We start from the raw sequence: 18,358 nt of genomic DNA, 5'->3' as shown, positions 1-18,358 counted from the left end.
CTTCTACTCCACTATGCCGGCGCAGCGACGAACGAAATTTTTGACACGCTCCCCAACACGACAGTGGGAGAAGATGATGATCCGCTTGAAAAAGCCGTGCAAGCCTTGACGATTTATTTCACTCCCAAACAAAACCGTGAGTACGAAATTTACGTTTTTCGTCAAGCCAAGCAAGAAAGCAATGAAACCATCTCAGCATTTCACACCAGGCTGAGACAGTTGGCCGCTACTTGTGAATTTGATGATGTAGATCGTGAGATCAAAACCCAAATAGTTCAAAGCTGCAGTTCTCACAAGCTGCTTACGAAAGCACTCGAGAATCCAGCGTACACCCTGACACAACTGCTGGATGCTGGAAGGTCCATGGAACTTTCCAAAACACAAGCCGCTAACATTGAGGAGAATCAATCGGTAAACAGTTTGTCTTCACGACATGAGAATCGAAGGCGAAGGGATCGGAAATCAAACAAAGATGGCGGATGTCAAACCGAGAAGAAACCACGTGACCGGAAATCACGCAACGGTGGTCACGAAGACCGGAAATCAAGCCAAAAATGCCGCAATTGTGGTGGTAATTACCCCCATCGTGGAGGAAAAACATCCTGCCCAGCCTATCGGGCCATCTGCCGAAGCTGTGGAAAATTGAACCACTTTGAGGCCGTATGCCAATCCAAGGACAAAGGTGAATCAAGGAACACACGCCGTTCCACCTTACACAAAGTTGGTGAAGAAGAGTCGAGCGACGAAGAGGAAGTATACACCTTCTCTCTAGGCACAAAGGCATTGAAAGATCAACCCTTCTTTAAGATTAAAGTGTGTGGCACACCTGTGACAATGATGGCAGACTCTGGAGCAAGTATTAACATTCTGGATGAGAAGGAGTACCGCAGGCTACCCAACCGCCCTAACCTCGAGCCAAGCAGCGTAAAGATATATGGTTACCAATCAAAGGCTCCCCTTCGTGTCCTTGGAAAATTCACCACCGCACTCGAGTCAGAAACAAAGAAGCTTAGTGACAGGTTATATGTTATAAAAGGATCTGGTGGCTCCCTGCTAAGCTGGAGGGCTTCACAAGGGCTTAACCTACTTCAAACTGTTCAGCAAATCGGAGGCCAACCGATAAGAGCGGGAACAAATGCGCCAGAAAATCTGATTAAGGAATACGATGACCTGTTCCATGGACTAGGCAAGCTCAAGAACTACCAGATAAAGCTGCACATCGACGAAAACGTACCACCTGTTGCACAACCGCACAGAAGAGTCCCTTTCCATGTGCGTAAGCAGTTAGAAGAGCAGTTACAACGCGATGAAGAGTTAGGTGTGATTGAACGTATCGAAGGCCCCACACCCTGGGTGTCTCCTATAGTGGTAGCTCCGAAGCCAAAATCTCCAGGCAAGGTACGCGTGTGCGTGGATATGCGCCAGGCGAACAAGGTGATAAGACGCGAGCGTCACGTCACACCCACTATCAAAGAGATGATTGGATACTTGAACGGAGCTAAGGTCTTTACCAAACTAGATCTTAACCAGGGTTACAACCAGCTCGAATTGGCACCCGAGTCCCGATACATCACCACCTTTGGTACCCACATGGGCTTAATGCGCTACAAGCGTCTCAACTTTGGAATATCAAGTGCAGCTGAAATCTTCCAAAATGTGATCCGAGAGACTCTGGAAGGCATTGATGGTGCGAAAAACATCAGTGACGACATCCTGGTCTTTGGCAAGTCACACGAAGAACATGATCAGAACCTAAGGGCTGTGTTCCAGCGTTTAAGAGAGAAAGGCCTGACCCTCAACAAGGGAAAGTGTGAGTACAGCAAGGACAAGTTGGAATTCTTTGGGTACGTGTTCTCTAAAGATGGCATAGCACCAGACCCGAAGAAAGTTGAAGAAGTAGTCAATCTTTCGACACCATCCACAGCATCAGAGGTTCGCAGCCTGCTGGGGATGACAAGCTACTGTTCAAGATTTATCCCAGATTACGCCACTAAAACTGAGCCCCTACGCAAGCTGACCCACAAGGACCAACCGTGGTGTTGGACAACAGAGCACGACCGGGCAGTTAACCAGCTGAGAGAAGCACTATCCAGCGCACCCGTCACTGCCTATTTCGATCCGGAAAAGGAAACAGAAATTTCGGTTGATGCCAGTCCAGTGGGCTTAGCTGCCCTTCTCTCACAAGTCGACCAGAAGACCAAAGAAAGACATGTGGTCACCTATGCAAGTCGTTCCCTTACAGCAACCGAACAGCGGTACAGCCAAACAGAACGGGAGGCCCTCGCCGTGGTTTGGGCTTGCGAACACTTACACTTGTATGTCTATGGGAAGCCTATTACAGTCTACACAGACCATAAACCCCTAGTGACCATCTATGGCAATCCAAGTTCTAAGCCTCCCGCACGAATTGAAAGATGGGCACTAAGACTTCAGCCATATCAGATCACAGTCAAGTATAGTAAAGGTGAAACAAACCCGGCAGACTACTTGTCACGGCACCCAGCAAAGAATGCAGCCCAAACGACCCATCAGCAGAAAATAGCGGAGGAGTACATCAATTACCTAGCGACTACTTCGACTCCCAAAGCTCTGAAGACACAAGACATCGAAGCAGCTACTCAAGCCGATGCCACCCTCCAAGGCATAGCCGAGGCTATCGCGAAAGGCAACTGGCACCTTGTAGTCAAACGCCCTGGTGTCAACCCTACCGAGTTTCGACTCCTAGAAAGAGTGAAGGACGAGCTAGCGGTGAGTGCGTCAGGCAACCTCATCCTACGTGGAACCCGCATAATTATCCCAAAGAGTTTACAGGAACACGTGGTTAACCTAGCGCTTGAAGGCCATCAAGGGCTCGTAAAAACCAAGTCTCTATTGCGCGAGAAAGTCTGGTTCCCGAACATCGACAAACTGGTGGAAAGCAAAGTTAGGTCATGCAGCGCATGCCTGATCACTACTCCTGAATGCAACAGAGAACCCCTACAGATGTCACCACTCCCAGCAGCTCCATGGAAAGAACTCAGTGTGGACTTTGCTAACCTGCCGAATCAAGAGTACCTACTTATGGTTACGGACGACTACTCCAGATACCCAGTGGTAGAGATAGTAAAATCGACCTCAGCAGCAATGGTAATACCTAAGCTAGACAAAGTGTTCTCGGAATTTGGAGTTCCAGACGTAGTCAAGTCCGACAACGGTCCCCCGTTCAACAGCAAGGAATTCGCGTCATTTGCAGACGACCTTGGCTTCAAGCATCGAAACGTCACTCCAAAATGGGCCAGAGCAAATGGAGAAGTCGAACGATTTGTACGCACCGTAAAGAAAGTCATCAAGACAGCGAAGTTAGAATGTAAGAACCCCAAACAGGAGCTGAACAGGCTACTAAGAAACTACCGCGCCACACCACACAGTACAACGAGAGTGGCTCCAGCAACGGCACTATTTGGAAGACCGATGAAGACGAAACTTCCCGAGTTGACAACACCCCACTCAGACCTGGAGATCCGAGAACGTGATCGGTCAGCGAAGGCTAAGATTAAGAAGCACGCAGACAACAAGCGTTATGTAAAGCCGTCAACCGTCAAAGAAGGCGACACGGTGCTTGTCAAGAGAGACGACTCTAAGAAGAAAAGTGACACGCCGTATGACCCCAGGCCGCACATCGTCGTAGCGAAGAAAGGATCCATGGTGACTGCACAAGATGACAATGGCGTTCAGGTGACAAGGAACTCTTCGTTCTTCAAGAATGTCCCTGTGGCAGCAGAAGAAAACGCTACTGCAGAGACCGGCAAGGATCCCGTTGACGGTACACCTGTTACACCTGAAGCCGCAGATGCACCGATGCAATCTGATGTCCTACCGTCGAGACGCTATCCGCTGCGTGTGCGAACGCGCCCAGTCAAGTTGGACGACTATGTTTGTGGCTGAAAAGCGGACAGCACGTGAACTGTTGAAGACTTTGTTTAGAGTTGTGTTTGGACTCCTTTGAGCCTTAGAAACATTAAACACTTTTGCAATCCTGTTAGGCCTTAGGGACTTTGAAACCGCTAGAAAGTCGTTTCAATTTGTTTTGTTTCCTTTTAAGTCGCATATCATGCTAGGCGGGTTTTTGTTTCAAAGAGGGGAGAGATGTAGTGTCGTTACCTAATACGGTCATACGCTAGTGCCCGGATGTTAACGCACGAGGCGAGCTAGGCAAGAGAGTGTACATAGATAGTAGTGAAAGCATGAATTAAAGAAACGTTCGAGTAGAGCACTCGCCTGTATTCTAAGCCACTTACCCTCCATTACACCTACTTAATCCATTTCAAATGAAATTTGTTACACGAAGAATACACTCATCTGTGAATACAGTGTTATTGATTACACACTCGTTTCTTTTATATCATCCAGCGCTTCGTAAAACTGATCAAGATCACTGTCATCGTCAAACGTGGCCAGCGGTGCTCTTGGAGACTCTCGCCCTAAGACTGCTGGGAGATTATCATCTGCTTGGTGTCTATCTATTGCATAATAACATGACACAAGGCAAAAAGAAGACATTCAGTAACTTGCCCTGTGTTAAATACTTACACTCTGCTCAGACTAATTCATAGCGAGCTTGTTATATAAGGTGGGGCACCGTAGAACAACGCAAACCTCGCAAAAGCGCTTCCCGAGAACGCTACCGTGTCGCTTTGGGGAAAGAAAAACAGTTCCAATTCTTCCCAATGAGTTTAAAGTTCTTTCACTATTCGAGTAAACCGCTGAATGTAGTTCAGCAGGGTAACAAAGATGACGAAATTGTAGAAACAAACAATTTGTTTGAGGAATAGTGAGGAGATGTTATTCAGTATTAGTCCTCCAAATTGATGAAAAAGATCTCAATACATCAGAATTCTTATTTTCTTTTTTCAAAGAAAGCAGGGGCTAGGGTTAGTATACATACCCTTACTCGCGATTAATTGTTCGTCTTCCCCAGCTTCATCGTCCATGCCATCTTCGTCTTGCTTTTCAGATTCTTCGAAGTCCTTTTTTAAGTTCTTCGTCTTGTTTGTTAGGCTCATCTTCAATGTCATCTTCATCTTATCCATTGGATTCTATGCAGTCGTTTTCCGATTCTTCTTCTTGTTTGTCAGGCTCGTCTCCCATTTCATCCTCATGTTGTTCTTCAGATTCTTTTTCTCGTTTTTTTTAGGATCGTTTTTCTGCTCAGATTGGCCTTTGTGATATTCCTCTGGTTTTCCATCCTGTTCAGTCTCATCTCTCTCTCCAGGCTCTTCAGGATCGGTCTGCTCTGCGTTTTGCTCATGCTCACTTTGATCTTTCGATTTGTTATCACTGTCATCACTGTCATCGCTCTCTGCCTCTCGTTGGATTAGAACTGAAAAGTGAAATGTTATAAAATAAAAAGTGCTCTGTACTATAAATGCTACTTCCTATGCACTTTCTCTTGACAGTATTTATTAAAAACAACAGCTATGATAGCAGGTAGAAATGTTCATAAGGTAGTTTCTCCCATAAACATCAGCGGTATTTCTTTTGAACTTTACCGGGTAAACCTGTCGTTTAAATGAGACCGACGGCTATTAACGGGTTATAATTACTGATCCCCATGAAATTATATTGTTCTCTCTCTGCATCAAATCAACGATTGTAGTCTTTAAGATGACAAAACAACTGTATGAGGAAAACGGAGGAGGTCCTTTTTGTTAGCAGGGAAATCATCAGGGGCAATATAATTAAACGCGCTAAATAAGCATGCTGCAATATAAAAAATATTGCAGTGTGCAGGCTGCAATATTAAAAATATTGCAGTGTGCAGGTTACAATTATTAAAAATATTGCTTCTTCGACTCCTCATAGGCTTTCAAAACCCACACCCATTTCCGGCGGCTGGTGTCTGAGACTCAACTTTCGTCAAATTTCTTCCATTCTGACGCTGTAATTGGCGTTCTAAATCTTTGCTCTGTTTAAAAAAAGGAAATGGAAACGCCGCCTTTAGAAGTCGATAAAGAATTAAAGCACTGACAGAAATGTCCAAACGTTACACTACATTATCTTCGATTTCTACTGAAATATCTGCCTTCCTAGAGCTCTGTGTAATAAATAGTCCTTCGTCTTCCGACGAATCCATCTTCTTTCTAAACCTAGGTTCGCGCTGAGTAAAATGACTGAATTCTCAGGCTTATAAAGTATGCAAATTAGCAGTCTTACACGCCTTGCACGAATTAATTCCATCATTAGAATTGTTTTGAACAACTATAACAACGAGCTACAATAACAACCCTCGGCACAATTAAAATCAAAGATATATTCATCACAACAAAGAACAATAGCAATGAGCATCACAATTATCACACATAGGTGCGACTAAAATCGAAGATCCAACACAGACACAGAACAATAGGATTTCATGGGGATCAATAATTATAATAGATAATTACTTCGGCACATGGCATTATGAGAACATTTTAAGTGTTTTTTTCCTTCGCCCATCCTGGCCTCCGACTCCAAGGGTTAGTTGGTTCATAAGGCATGATAATCATGCAAGATAAGGCATGCTAATCATGCAAGATAATCATGCAGAAGTACAATCACCAGAAGGTTATCGCGTGACAATGAAACTTAATCAGATTTCAAGAACTAATGAGATTTAGTGAAACAACCTTGCACGACAAATGCCAAGCTGAATCAATGAAAGCTGACATCACAGAGGACCACTCTTAAATATGCAAATCCGCTCAGCAAGACTCTGATGATGACTTTCCTTCAGGTTGTCTTAACGTACCCTCAACCGAGGAAAATCAAACTAATTAAAATTAACTCTAGTTATTATATGGCTGTGTCTCACAAGGATTGGGAACTACTGAATTCACGAATTTGATTGACTGAAATCAATATTGAAAGCGGTCTAGATTTTCCCATCTAGACCGGCATCTAGACCGGTCTAGAAAAAAAAGGTACAAAGAATATAATGTTCCGTTGCTTTCTAGACACAGCCATATGATAAACATCTTCAGTAACCGAGCTAGGTCGCATTAGGTCTGTACTGGTGACCTTGGTCAAGATTCTCCCACCCAGACCTCCCGCTCGGTTGATAAGAACCAAACATTGCTCAAAGTGAGAAATGAATTTCTCATTGCCTGTGATTGTTCGGAAGAGTGAGGTTGTACAAAACATTACTTGATCTAATGTCAACGTTAAGTATATTTTGACGTAAACTTCAGTAGAACAGGTTTGTTTTGAGAAACAGCGTCTTCAACGCACGACAAAATGATAATCCTTATTTCCCAAAAACATGGTTTTCGATAAACGTACCTTCATTGTTTTGATTTCGTCCGCACTTTTCCATCAAATAGCCCAAGAATCGCTGGAGTTTAGGACTCAGAATACGTCGTACCCAGATGCAAGGCATCAAGAACAAAAATAAACAGTCAAAGACTGTATGTGGCCACTGGTAAAGCACAATTCTAATAGCATTAAAAAAAAAGCTAGACGCTATCACGTAGAGTTGGAGAATATTTGTCTCACATGCTAAACAGAAAACCTGCCGCATCCCACATAATGATGACTACCCTGTTCCACAAGAGTAAGATGATTCAGGAATATACTGTCCAATTGACATTCAACCAGTAATAAAATGGTAACAAATAATAGTATTAACAATAATAATAATAATGCTAACAGTGTTAATATAACAATAATTTAAAGGGGCTAGCTCGAAAGACTCATGGTTTCCTATCCCCTGGGCTCCAACATGCCTATGCTTGTTTCATTTCGCTTGTGAATTATGAATAATTTTCCTATTTTATTGCAATTCCATTTTTTGAGGCTCTTTTTTTTTTTTCATGCGTAAAATGTATTCGGTCATTCCGCGTCCCAACATATTCCGCAGCTCCACCGATCCACAGTTCTATCGTTTCTCAGTTCCTCCGTTTCATCATTCATTTGAAGAACTTAGCGTATCGTATTTCGCAGCTTACTCGCTTCGCAAATTTAGCAGCTCCGTTTCGGCTTAAGGTTACCGTGCACCTTCAGGGGTGTCTCGCGTGCCAGCGATGTAGCGCGTCCGGTTCAAACTGTAGATATCTAAACCCCATATCAAATTAAAGCTTATAGGACTGGTAATCAGAGTATAGCAAAAAATTTGGAAAAAATTGAATTATCGAATTTTTCACGACTTCTAAATACGAGCGCCCGAATAACCTTTCGAACGTTACATGTCAAAGCGAATTTTTTTTTTTCGCTAATTTAATGTGTCCCTCCGTTACCGAGGCCAAAGCGCTAAAAAAGACATGTCTGCGGTGTGCCAAATTCAATTTCAGTGACAAGTTACAGAACATTTTTGAAATAGGATTAAAAAAAATGTGGAGTGATCGTACAAAAATCGCTCTTGAAAAAAAAGTATCTAGAAATTAAAAATTCGGAGAAATTTTTTATTGCTTATATGTAAAACTAGCTACTGTCAAAATTTGAGAGCAATCGAACAAATTCCCTTTGACTTGTAGCTCTTAAAAGGTGGATTTAGAGGGCATGAAGGAACGGAATAGTATACCATTGTCAATGAACAAAGTTGCCTCAATTTCGTTGTTAACCATTCAGTTAGGACCCTGAGTAATGGGAAAAAAGAGCATTTTAGAAGACAAGAGAGTAAGTAACCAAGACCCCCTTCCCAACATAGTCACACTTATCTGAATAAGAATAATTCGTTACTGAGTACGTAAAACATGCCTAATAACTCGAAATGTGTATACATGCCATATTACAACTGTAATCTACTTGAGAGGGGACTTTTCATTGAAAGGAAGCCCTAATTTAGTTTTCCTAAAAGTTCTCGGTGGCCAGATCTGATTGGTTTTAGGATTATACTGAAAACTTGTGCGTGATAACGGTATAACGGTGCATTAACATACAAAGCCCATCCTTAGTTTTACCACTATGGTTTTACACTCGTAAAGGTATTTATGGGCAACCTGAAAAATGCAATTCTCAACTTGCATGATTAAGCTGACTGGATTACTTGTCAGTAAAGATGGGGGAAGGGACGCTAATCCGAGAGTTATGGGCATTGTCTCCTTGGAATTTGAAATTCACTCACGGTGAAGCCTAATCACACGTTCGCCTTGAATAATAGTAGTTTGTTCATACTCACAGGAATCGAATACTTGACTCAATATCTTTAAATTGTTCGTTGCTCACTGTGCGGATTTTGTTGAAATAAAACCTCTTGTAAACGACGATAGAATGAAAGGGTAACTCGTTAATGACAAACATTAGAACATAAAGTTAGATTAAAAAAAAAAAATCAAAATAAGTGATTGTAAGAGAGCAAGAGTAACACCGAATGAGCACGAGTGACCACAAACGACCACGAGTGAGTCCCGAGCGATTATGATTGACCACTAGTTACCATGAGTAACCACAAGTGACCATGGTGACCACGAGTGACCACGAGTGACCACGAGTGACCACGAGTGACCACGAGTGACCACGAGTAACCACGAGTAACTCCGAGTTACCATGAGTTACCATGAATGACCACTACTTTCCATCAGTGACTCGTGTGATCAAGAGTAACTAGTAAGCAGTAACTAGAGGAAGGAAGGAGTGATGTCATCTTCCTGCTTCCCACCACACGAACCTTTTATCCGGTTTCAATCACTCGTCACCGTGACGAAGAGAAGAGTCTTCTCAGTCAACTTTGCATCTTTGCTTTTTTTTTCGTTTGTTTTGTTTTTATCTTTTATTTTATATTTTAACGTATTTTTTGGTATTTATCGCTCGTTTTCTTCCCATTCATTTCCCTAACTTAATTTCTTCTGTCTGCCGGGATTCTGGACGGAAACGGACTAATTGGGCAACAATTTTTGACAGCGAAGTAGCTCTGGGAACTACGCTTTCAATGGAGGAAGTGATACATTGTTTGCGAATGTCAATCTCCGTGAATGGTTTATCTACGTTGAAATCATAAGTTTTTGTATGAAGTCACGTGATGATAATGTGATTATGATGTCAGCCAAATATATAACTTCTTGGTCACCCATGGTTGTTAGTGTTCACTCGTGGTCATTCGCTGTCAATCGTGGTCACTCGTGTGTAACTTTTGACACAACCTACCCAAATGACGGAGATGCAGAACATGCCGACGACTGCACTCTCACAAGACCCCAGTTTTGCAGTGCTTCATTAGCGTCGATTAAAAATGCTAATGAGAAACAGAGACTTACATGAGCTGCATGTTTGTTAAGTCTTTAAAAACTCCATGCTGTAGGTACTGAATATTGTTCTTATAAACAGCCCTTGAACGACAAAGAAGACGGATCATTATTACTTAAAGTACAGAAAACTCTAGAAGCAAACTTCCATTGCAAAAAAAACTTCCAATAGCTTTATCAATTCTTCCTCGTCTTATTATAAAAAAACATCTTTATATATTATGTGACACCAAAAAGAAGATTAAAAATACCTCACTGCTTAGGACTACTCAAAAAATTAGGTAATGGCAGTTAACGGTTGCCTCGCTTAATCCGAGTATGAGTACGCGCTGATTTATAAGTGGGAAAGAATCGCTACGTCCTTTTAATAATTCTTTTTTTTTTTCTGTCATGTGACATTATGCCAATGAGATCAGAGTTGGCAGTTGCTATCTTGGATGTAATAGCAACTTCAAACTCGAGCAATGTCATACGTGACTCTGGTAACTTCCAAGCTTAAGGTGTCTGAATTTAAGCCAGCCAAGGCACACTAGTTTGAGTAATTCAACGAAACCGTAGGCAGAACAAGGGTGAAGGAATAAGTCTGCTCACTTTTTGTGTCACGCCACAGATACAATTTAAGTTATAATTTAGAATTACTTATTCCTCAAGTATGTGTTCTTTATTTTTTTTGGCAATCCCGCATCCCCTAGCAGAAAATTGAAATTAACCAAATAATACGACAGCCGCTAATGAACATTGCCGGATTACAGATGATCAGGTATCTCGCGAAAGGTGAAGAGTTTTTACTAGTGCAGATAAGTATAATTTCCGTCCGCCATCTCGTTCAAATAAAATTGTTGGGTTTACTTACTGAGCTGGTCTTTCAGTTTGGACAAGCCTTGGAACTGATCCGGTGACAGAGTTACGAGGCTGTTTTTCTCCATGTATCTACGCGATAAATGAAATACACGAGACGCACTGTATCACTATTTAACAGTAAAGATAATTTTAAATAATTGCTTGGGCTTAGAAACGTTTATCGTCGGGTCTGGCTAAGATCATTCGTATCAGTTTATTCACCTCATATAAACGTTCTTCTTGAAATTATTCGTGCCTTGTTCTTCAGCAAACTGTTTCACTGCTCAACAAAGTTGTCCAAAACTTCATTAAAAGCATCGCTAGCCTGCTTTCACCGGGACGGGAAACATTTTGATCACACCACACTTGCAATGATTGTTCTGACCGCCGGTTATACTGGCTAAACGACGGTATAAACTCGGGGTGTACATCATTGTAATTATTATTAAAAAATATTGAGAGAGGGAGCCCAGTTCGCCATAGCGGTTTTCAGTGAGGCCCTCAAAGTTAGCAATGTATGAAATAAGTAATCACGTAATTGATAATTAAAAGCTCGCGGTGGAAATTATGAAATATCTAAAATATGACATGAACAGAAAATAATAAAATCGATATGCAAGAGATGACACACTAAAGCCGATGTAAACCAGCTGTGCCAGTTAATTTTAGAACATAGCTAGCAGAGCCGCGCAATCCAATTCATTATACGTAAGCGTGCTCAAAATCCCGATAGCGCACGCTGATAGCGTGAGCAAATCGCTTCGCCAGAAAATGTTTTTTTTCGCGCAAGCGGCCATTGTTAGCGCGGCGAAAAATAATATATTTTGCGACAATAATGTATACAAACAGAGACTCGGCCCGCCATTCCCAACACGAAGACAATTTTCCGACCTTTTCCCTTGGGTTAGAGTTCTTAAATGTGGCAGAAAAAAAGAAAAACAACGGAAAAGGAGACTCGGGATCAGCGCCGTCACGATTCGCTTTACTGTTCCAGGGTGAAATGCAACAAATATTGACAGAAAGACACTCTGGTAAAACCAAACAAATGAAAAACTGGTCTGTTTCAACCTTCAAAGGTAAGCTTAAATTTTTCCGTTTTAAAATTGTTAAATATATGTTTACAGTTGTTCTCGGGAATAGTAAAACTAACGGAAATTTTGTTTGCAAAAGGATTACCACATTTAATTACATCAAATTACAGATGTAGCAATAACAGTCTTTCTGTCTGGTTTTCCTTCATGAAAATAACTTTCAAATGGTTTCTTTTTAAACTCAAAGGAAATTTTTTCTTATTTTAGCTTGGTGTAACGAGAAACAAATACAAACTTCAATGGAAAACATGATGGTAGGACAACTGGACACAAACCTGCGCAGGTTCTATACCGAAGCGAGGAACAAGTCCGGGGAATCCTACAGCAAATCCTCTTTCTTTGGTTTCAGGCACTCTATTGAGAGATAACTGAATGCACCACCCCTAAGCAGAGGGCTCAAACTGAGTTCAGATCCTCGATTTAGACGATTAAATGAAATGTTAAACGCTCAGATAGTCCGTTTGAAGCGCCAGGGCAAGGAAAATGTCACCCACAAGCCAGCCATAGAGAGCGAAGACTTGATGAAGTTGAGAGCATCGCCAGCCATTGCACTGAGTAATCCACTCACCCTCCTCCGCAATGTATTGTTTCACGTTATTTTATTCTTTTGTCGGAGAGGAAGAGAAGGTCAGAGGCAGCTGAAGAAAACGAGCTATGACTATGACGATAAAGTCTGGTTCGACGCCCGACCAATTGGTGGCAAAAAAACTCGACGGGATGATGAAAAGCATCAGTTACAAAGCAAAACTCTCCAAAATGTACACCAACCACAGCGTCAGAGCCATCGCAATCACCTTATGGTCGAATGCTGGTGTAGAGAACGGCCACATAATGGCAATCTCTGGTCACCGTAGCGAACAGAGTCTTTTACATTACAACACGCAGCCCTCGACATCCCAGCTCCGTACCTGCAGCGAAGTCCTTTCCAAAGGCTTGACCTCTGACAGATCCGAATCTCTTGCCACTGTAACCGCCATAAACATACAGAGAGAAGTGCAGGAAAACGGCCTCGTTGTGTTCACTACAACTGAGAAAACCACTAGCGGCTTCGGATCTTTCTTTAACAACTACACCGTTCAAAGTGTCCCCATCACTCTTGGATCAAATTTTAGCCACACTTGTTGACATTTACTGTTATACTGTTCTCAGTGTTTACTCGGACCGTTTTGCAATGGTCTAATTTCGGCAATCGATATACTTTTTGAAGCATTTTGACTTACGTTAACTCTTCTCTTGCGCGAAGTGTTCGTTTTCTCAGAGAAACAGAAAATGTAGTGTGTTGTAAACTAACCAATTAAACCGCAAAGTTTCTTCTCTGTGGTTAGGAGAATTTTATATTTAATCAGGAAATAATTGTTAAATAAAGGTTTCATCCTTGAACTTGATGTCTTTTTTAAAAATAAAGAATCAAGCATTTAAACGCAGTAAAATAAAGCTCGAGCCTTAAACAGAAAACTTGAAATAAAAAGTATTTCCTATTTTGCTTAATATTTCGACTTACCGCGAACAATCAATTCTGATATTGTTGTCCGTTTTGCGTGTCAGATTTGATGCAAAATTCCACCGGCTATGTTCTAAAACAATTAGTTCATGCTTTAGCGCGCTCTATCAAGTTATGGGGCACGCTGGAAGCTTGGAGAGTAATCAAGAAGCTAGAGTTACCCTCGGTTATCGCCTCGGGCAACTCTTACGCTTCTCTCGTGCTCTCCAAACTTCCCGCGTCCTCCATAACTTGATAGAGCACGCTAGAGCATGAACCAATTATTAATTATAACATAGCTAGCAGAGCCGTGCAATCAAATTCAATATACGTAAGCGTGCTCAAAATCCCGATAGTGCACGCTGATAGCGTGAGCAAATCGCTTCGCCAGAATTTTTTTTTTCTCGCGAGCGGCCATTGTGAGCGCGTGAAAAATAATATATTTCGCGACAATACTGGATACAGACAGAGACTCGGCCCACCAGTCCCAAACGAAGACAATTTTCCGACCTTTTTCATTGGGCTAGAGTTCTTAACTGAGGCAGAAAACGAGAAAAACAACGGAAAAGGAGACGGCATCAGCGCCATCGCTTCACTTGTCCGAGGGTGAAATGCAACAAATTTTGACAGAAAGACACTCTGGTTAAACCAAACAAATGACAAACTGGTCTGTTTCAACCTTCAAAGATAAGCTTAAATTTTTCCGCTTTAAAATTGTTAGATAAATATTTACGGTTGTCCTCGGAAATAGTAAAACTGACGGAAAAATTGTCTGCAAAAGTATCAACTCATTTCATTACATATGTACATCAAATTACAGATGTAGCGATAGCAGTCTTTCTGTCTGGTTTTCCTTCACGAAAATAACTTTTAAATGGTTTCTTTTTAAACTCAGAGAAAACTTGTGTTTATTTTAGCTTGGTGTAACGAGAAACAAATACAAACTCCGATGGAAAACATGACAGTAGGACAACTGGACACAAACAAATATTTCGCTTATCGCGAACAATCACTTCTGATATTGTTGTCCGTTTTTCGCGTCGGATATGATGCAGAATTCCACCGGCTATGTTATAAAACAATTGGTTCATGCTTTTAGCTGTGCACTATCGAGTTATGGAGCACGTGGGAAGTTTGGAGAGCACTCAAGAAGCTAGAGTTGCCCGAGGCTATTGCCTCGGGCAACTCTTACGCTTCTTTCGTGCTCTCCACTTCCTGGGTGCTCCATAATTCGATAGTGCACGCTAAAGCATGAACCAATTGTCAATTAGCGATCGAGCAAAAGCTCGTATTTAAATTTCTTATTGAAATACGGATTTCGAAGCTTTTAAACACCCCTTGTTGCTTGAAAAAACCTTAAAACTATAGACTTTGTGTCCTGATTAACATTCCACTTTTTATCATATAAGGGGCAAAATTACTGAATTGTGATTGGTCAAGACAGAGGGCATTTTTTTTTTAATTTTTGTAACTGCCCCGGGAATTATTACTTGAAAATTATTGGCTGAAAATCGCTTAGCAACGGCTGCCAAGATAAAGAAATTTCTGTTTGTTTTGCAACAATGGCGTCCCATTTTGCGCGAGATCAGTAAGAAAACATTTTGCCCCTTATATTATAAACAAGTAATCACATGGTTCCTCGTAAAATTAAGTTTCAATATCACTTGTGTTTTCGGAAGTTGCAGAAATTGCCCTCGTCGCTGCGTGACTCGGGCAATTTCAGCAACTTCCGAAAACACGCGTGATATTAATCCTTAATTTTACTCGGCCCCATGCGATTACCTATACAAATTTAGATTTTAAGAAGACTCCCTACTATCTAGTTGACGTTTTTTTTGAAGATATTTTTAATAGTCATGAACTCAAATGTTTTTTGATAACTATTAACCCACTTGATGAACCGCGTTGTTTTATCGTTGTTACGATTTTGAACATCATTATCATTATCATATATCGCTTTTAGCCTCATGGGGAGGCGTCAATGAAGTAGTGTGTGGTATTATATTTTGGTATATAGACACTAGTGAAATACTTGGCGAGCTTTCGCGCACCGTGAAAGTAACACGTTATCTTCACAAGTGAAAATATCACCTTTATTAAGGTTCCATAATAAATTGCACCTTTTGCAGCTAAAGCGAAATGGTCAGGTTTTTTGTTAGTGTTTATATAATAAGTAGAATAAGTAGAAAAAATTCAGAGGTCGACGATCGTGTAATTCCTATCACTAACTTTCGTGAATTTCTGTGAAAGAGTCTAGATCTTTATTGCGGTTCTTTTAATTATGTAATTAAATTTACTCCACAGCATATAAAGAGTGTGAAGTATAAAATTGAAATTATGAGTAGAAAAACTTCGCTGAACGTCTGAGTTTTACTGTCGGAGCCTAACTTAACTTAATTAGTTAATTTCCAGGAAGCTATTCATAATCAGAGTAAGGAAAAAATCGAGGAGCCTACAAGTATTCTACGCAGAGAAAAAAAGTTTCCAGTCGTTACTAAAATTCACCTGAATGATTCACTTAGTGAAGCACTGATCAAAGAAAAATCGATTTACGTACGCAGTACGTACAAAATGTCCCAAAACGTTTCTTCTTATAAAAAATTCACCCTCACCGATTGAAGACATAATGCCACTTCTTGCCTTCTTTGTATCTATACTCAGCTTAACAAAGTAAATTTCGAGAAAGATAAACCTGGAGTCAAAGTAATGTTTTCGAAAACAAAATTCGGGTGATGACTGCTCCTGCATGAGCTCAATACACGCTGGGGAGGGTCAAGTTCAAAGCTGGATATGAAAGCAAGTAATATTAATACAACGAAATTAGTTGACACTTAAGTCAGGCGAAATATATAAACTCATGCATTGGAAGACAATATTCTCGTCATAATGAAATAATCCGTGCGATATTTGGATCAATTGAATTTTCTTTGAAATATATTCTACTAATGTCCAACCAGGAGAAGAAGTTTAGTCGTTTTCGGGCCGGAATACCTTGAGACCAGGCTTCTGTTGTAAATTGATTACAATTGTGAAGCCTTTGAGATATAAATGACTTTCAATTCTCATGCAGATAAATCCCAAAATTAGAAAGTGTGAAGTTTGAGAACTCGGAAAGAGTCCATTATATAATGCAGCTGACTGCAACAGCAACTCGCGGAGCGAGCTTACTGTGCGCCCGCAATACGTGCATGGGTGTCATTTGATGCTGTCCCGACCTGAAGGGACTCGCTAAACCTGCACTGGGTTTGCTAGGCCAATAAGGCTATTTGGTCTTAACTGGATTCTCGACTTCGCCGAGGAATCGATTCTAACATTATACCAATCATCCCACTTCACCACATCTACATCTATTTTATTACTCTTCAACGCTATTACACATCAAGAAGCAAACTGAAATCTCTGGAACGCTGATTGACTGGTGGAGAATTACAGTGAACTGACTAGAAAAAGTAAGCCTTTAGTGTTTGACATGGAATATTCAAATTTTTCTGCGAAAGACTGTTATGTAATTACGGTGGTTCTTCATGTTGCTTTGGGAACCAGCTCCTGTGAAACCACAAAGGGAACTGTTAATGTTTCGTAAGGTGGTACTGAACTGAATATTAATGATTTTCTTTTCTTTTGGAAGAAATTAAAAAGAAAAATAATTTAGAAATATCAAAATACGAGAAAGTAGTGGACTGCTTTCTCTTCTCTTTTTCGCAAAATTTTTATTGCGGGGTTGGGAAAAAAGTAGGCACAAAATAAGGAGGATTTTAATCGGTTGGTTAGTCTGTGGTAATGAAACGCAGGTTCAGTTACACCAAACTGTATCGCCATACTGTTTGTGTATTTTTCCTCAATAACCCAAAAGAGAAGCTTAAATTTAATAATTTCTTATTACAGACAAGCGATAAGTAAGGGTATCTAATAAAAACTAAGGACATGTTCAAAGTTATTACCTTTCTGAAGTTGTTAGAGTCCGTGAAAGATTTGTCCGGATTTGAAGCGTAAGTTTTGTTTTCAAAGCCTTGAAAACCATAACAATGAAAATATCCGTACCCGGCTTAGTAATGCGCTTGAATGATTTATTAAACATCGTCTATGGTTCTGAAAACGGATTAAGACTCGGGCGAGACCGGGCTCTCTTTCTGTTGTCGGTTAACAGTTAGAAGCGATGAAACTAAGTAAGGAAATCAACATAAACTTAAGGTCTTAAATGCTCGGAAAATATCTTTATCCTTCAGTTGCTCAAATGAAAGTGAAAGGAGCAATATAATCCTTATAAATCTGAACCGAAGTACAGACAAGCATCAGTGAACTGAGGCGACAAACTGCTAACTAAAGGTAATTCAACTTCACACGGAAAGATAATAGGGGGATTTTTTTATATCCGGGTTGATGGTTTGGTCAATTAATTAAGTGACAGCTTGAGGATAATCTTCATCACAACACTGAATGGTATTATAAATCGAATTGTTTTGCAACACATCTCTGAGTCGTTCGAATAACCGAGCCTTACACTTTCTCTTGAGACTTTACTTTTATGCCAAACGCTGATACATTAAATTAAGAGAAAAAAGGTTACATCCTTAAGCTGAAGTTAATTTTATAGCGTCGCCGAGAGACAATTTTCTATGGAGTCAATCATTAGCATTGTTGAGATAACGTGATTTCAACTGTGCGCTTCCGTTTGATAAGCTAATTCAAGAAATCATTGTTTTAGAATCAAGGACAGGTTTGAATTACTGGGTAAAAGAATAGCACATAGAATC

General features: G+C 40.8%; 1 protein-coding gene across 1 annotated transcript in view; it reads left to right on the top strand.

Moving 5' to 3' along the window:
- The window catches only part of LOC111328079 (retrovirus-related Pol polyprotein from transposon 17.6), a 4,065-nt gene extending 141 nt beyond the window's left edge, over positions 1-3,924 (top strand). The window contains exon 1 of the mRNA XM_022932439.2: positions 1-3,924. This exon is cut by the window's left edge and continues 141 nt beyond it. Coding sequence (XP_022788174.2) covers positions 1-3,924 — 3,924 coding nt within the window.
- Positions 3,925-18,358: the final 14,434 nt, after the last annotated feature.

This window comes from Stylophora pistillata, chromosome 1 (genome assembly GCF_964205215.1).
Source record: "Stylophora pistillata chromosome 1, jaStyPist1.2, whole genome shotgun sequence".
NCBI lineage: Eukaryota > Metazoa > Cnidaria > Anthozoa > Scleractinia > Pocilloporidae > Stylophora > Stylophora pistillata.
The sequence above is the reverse complement of the archived record's forward strand: the minus strand, read 5'-3'. Positions and strand labels throughout refer to the sequence as shown.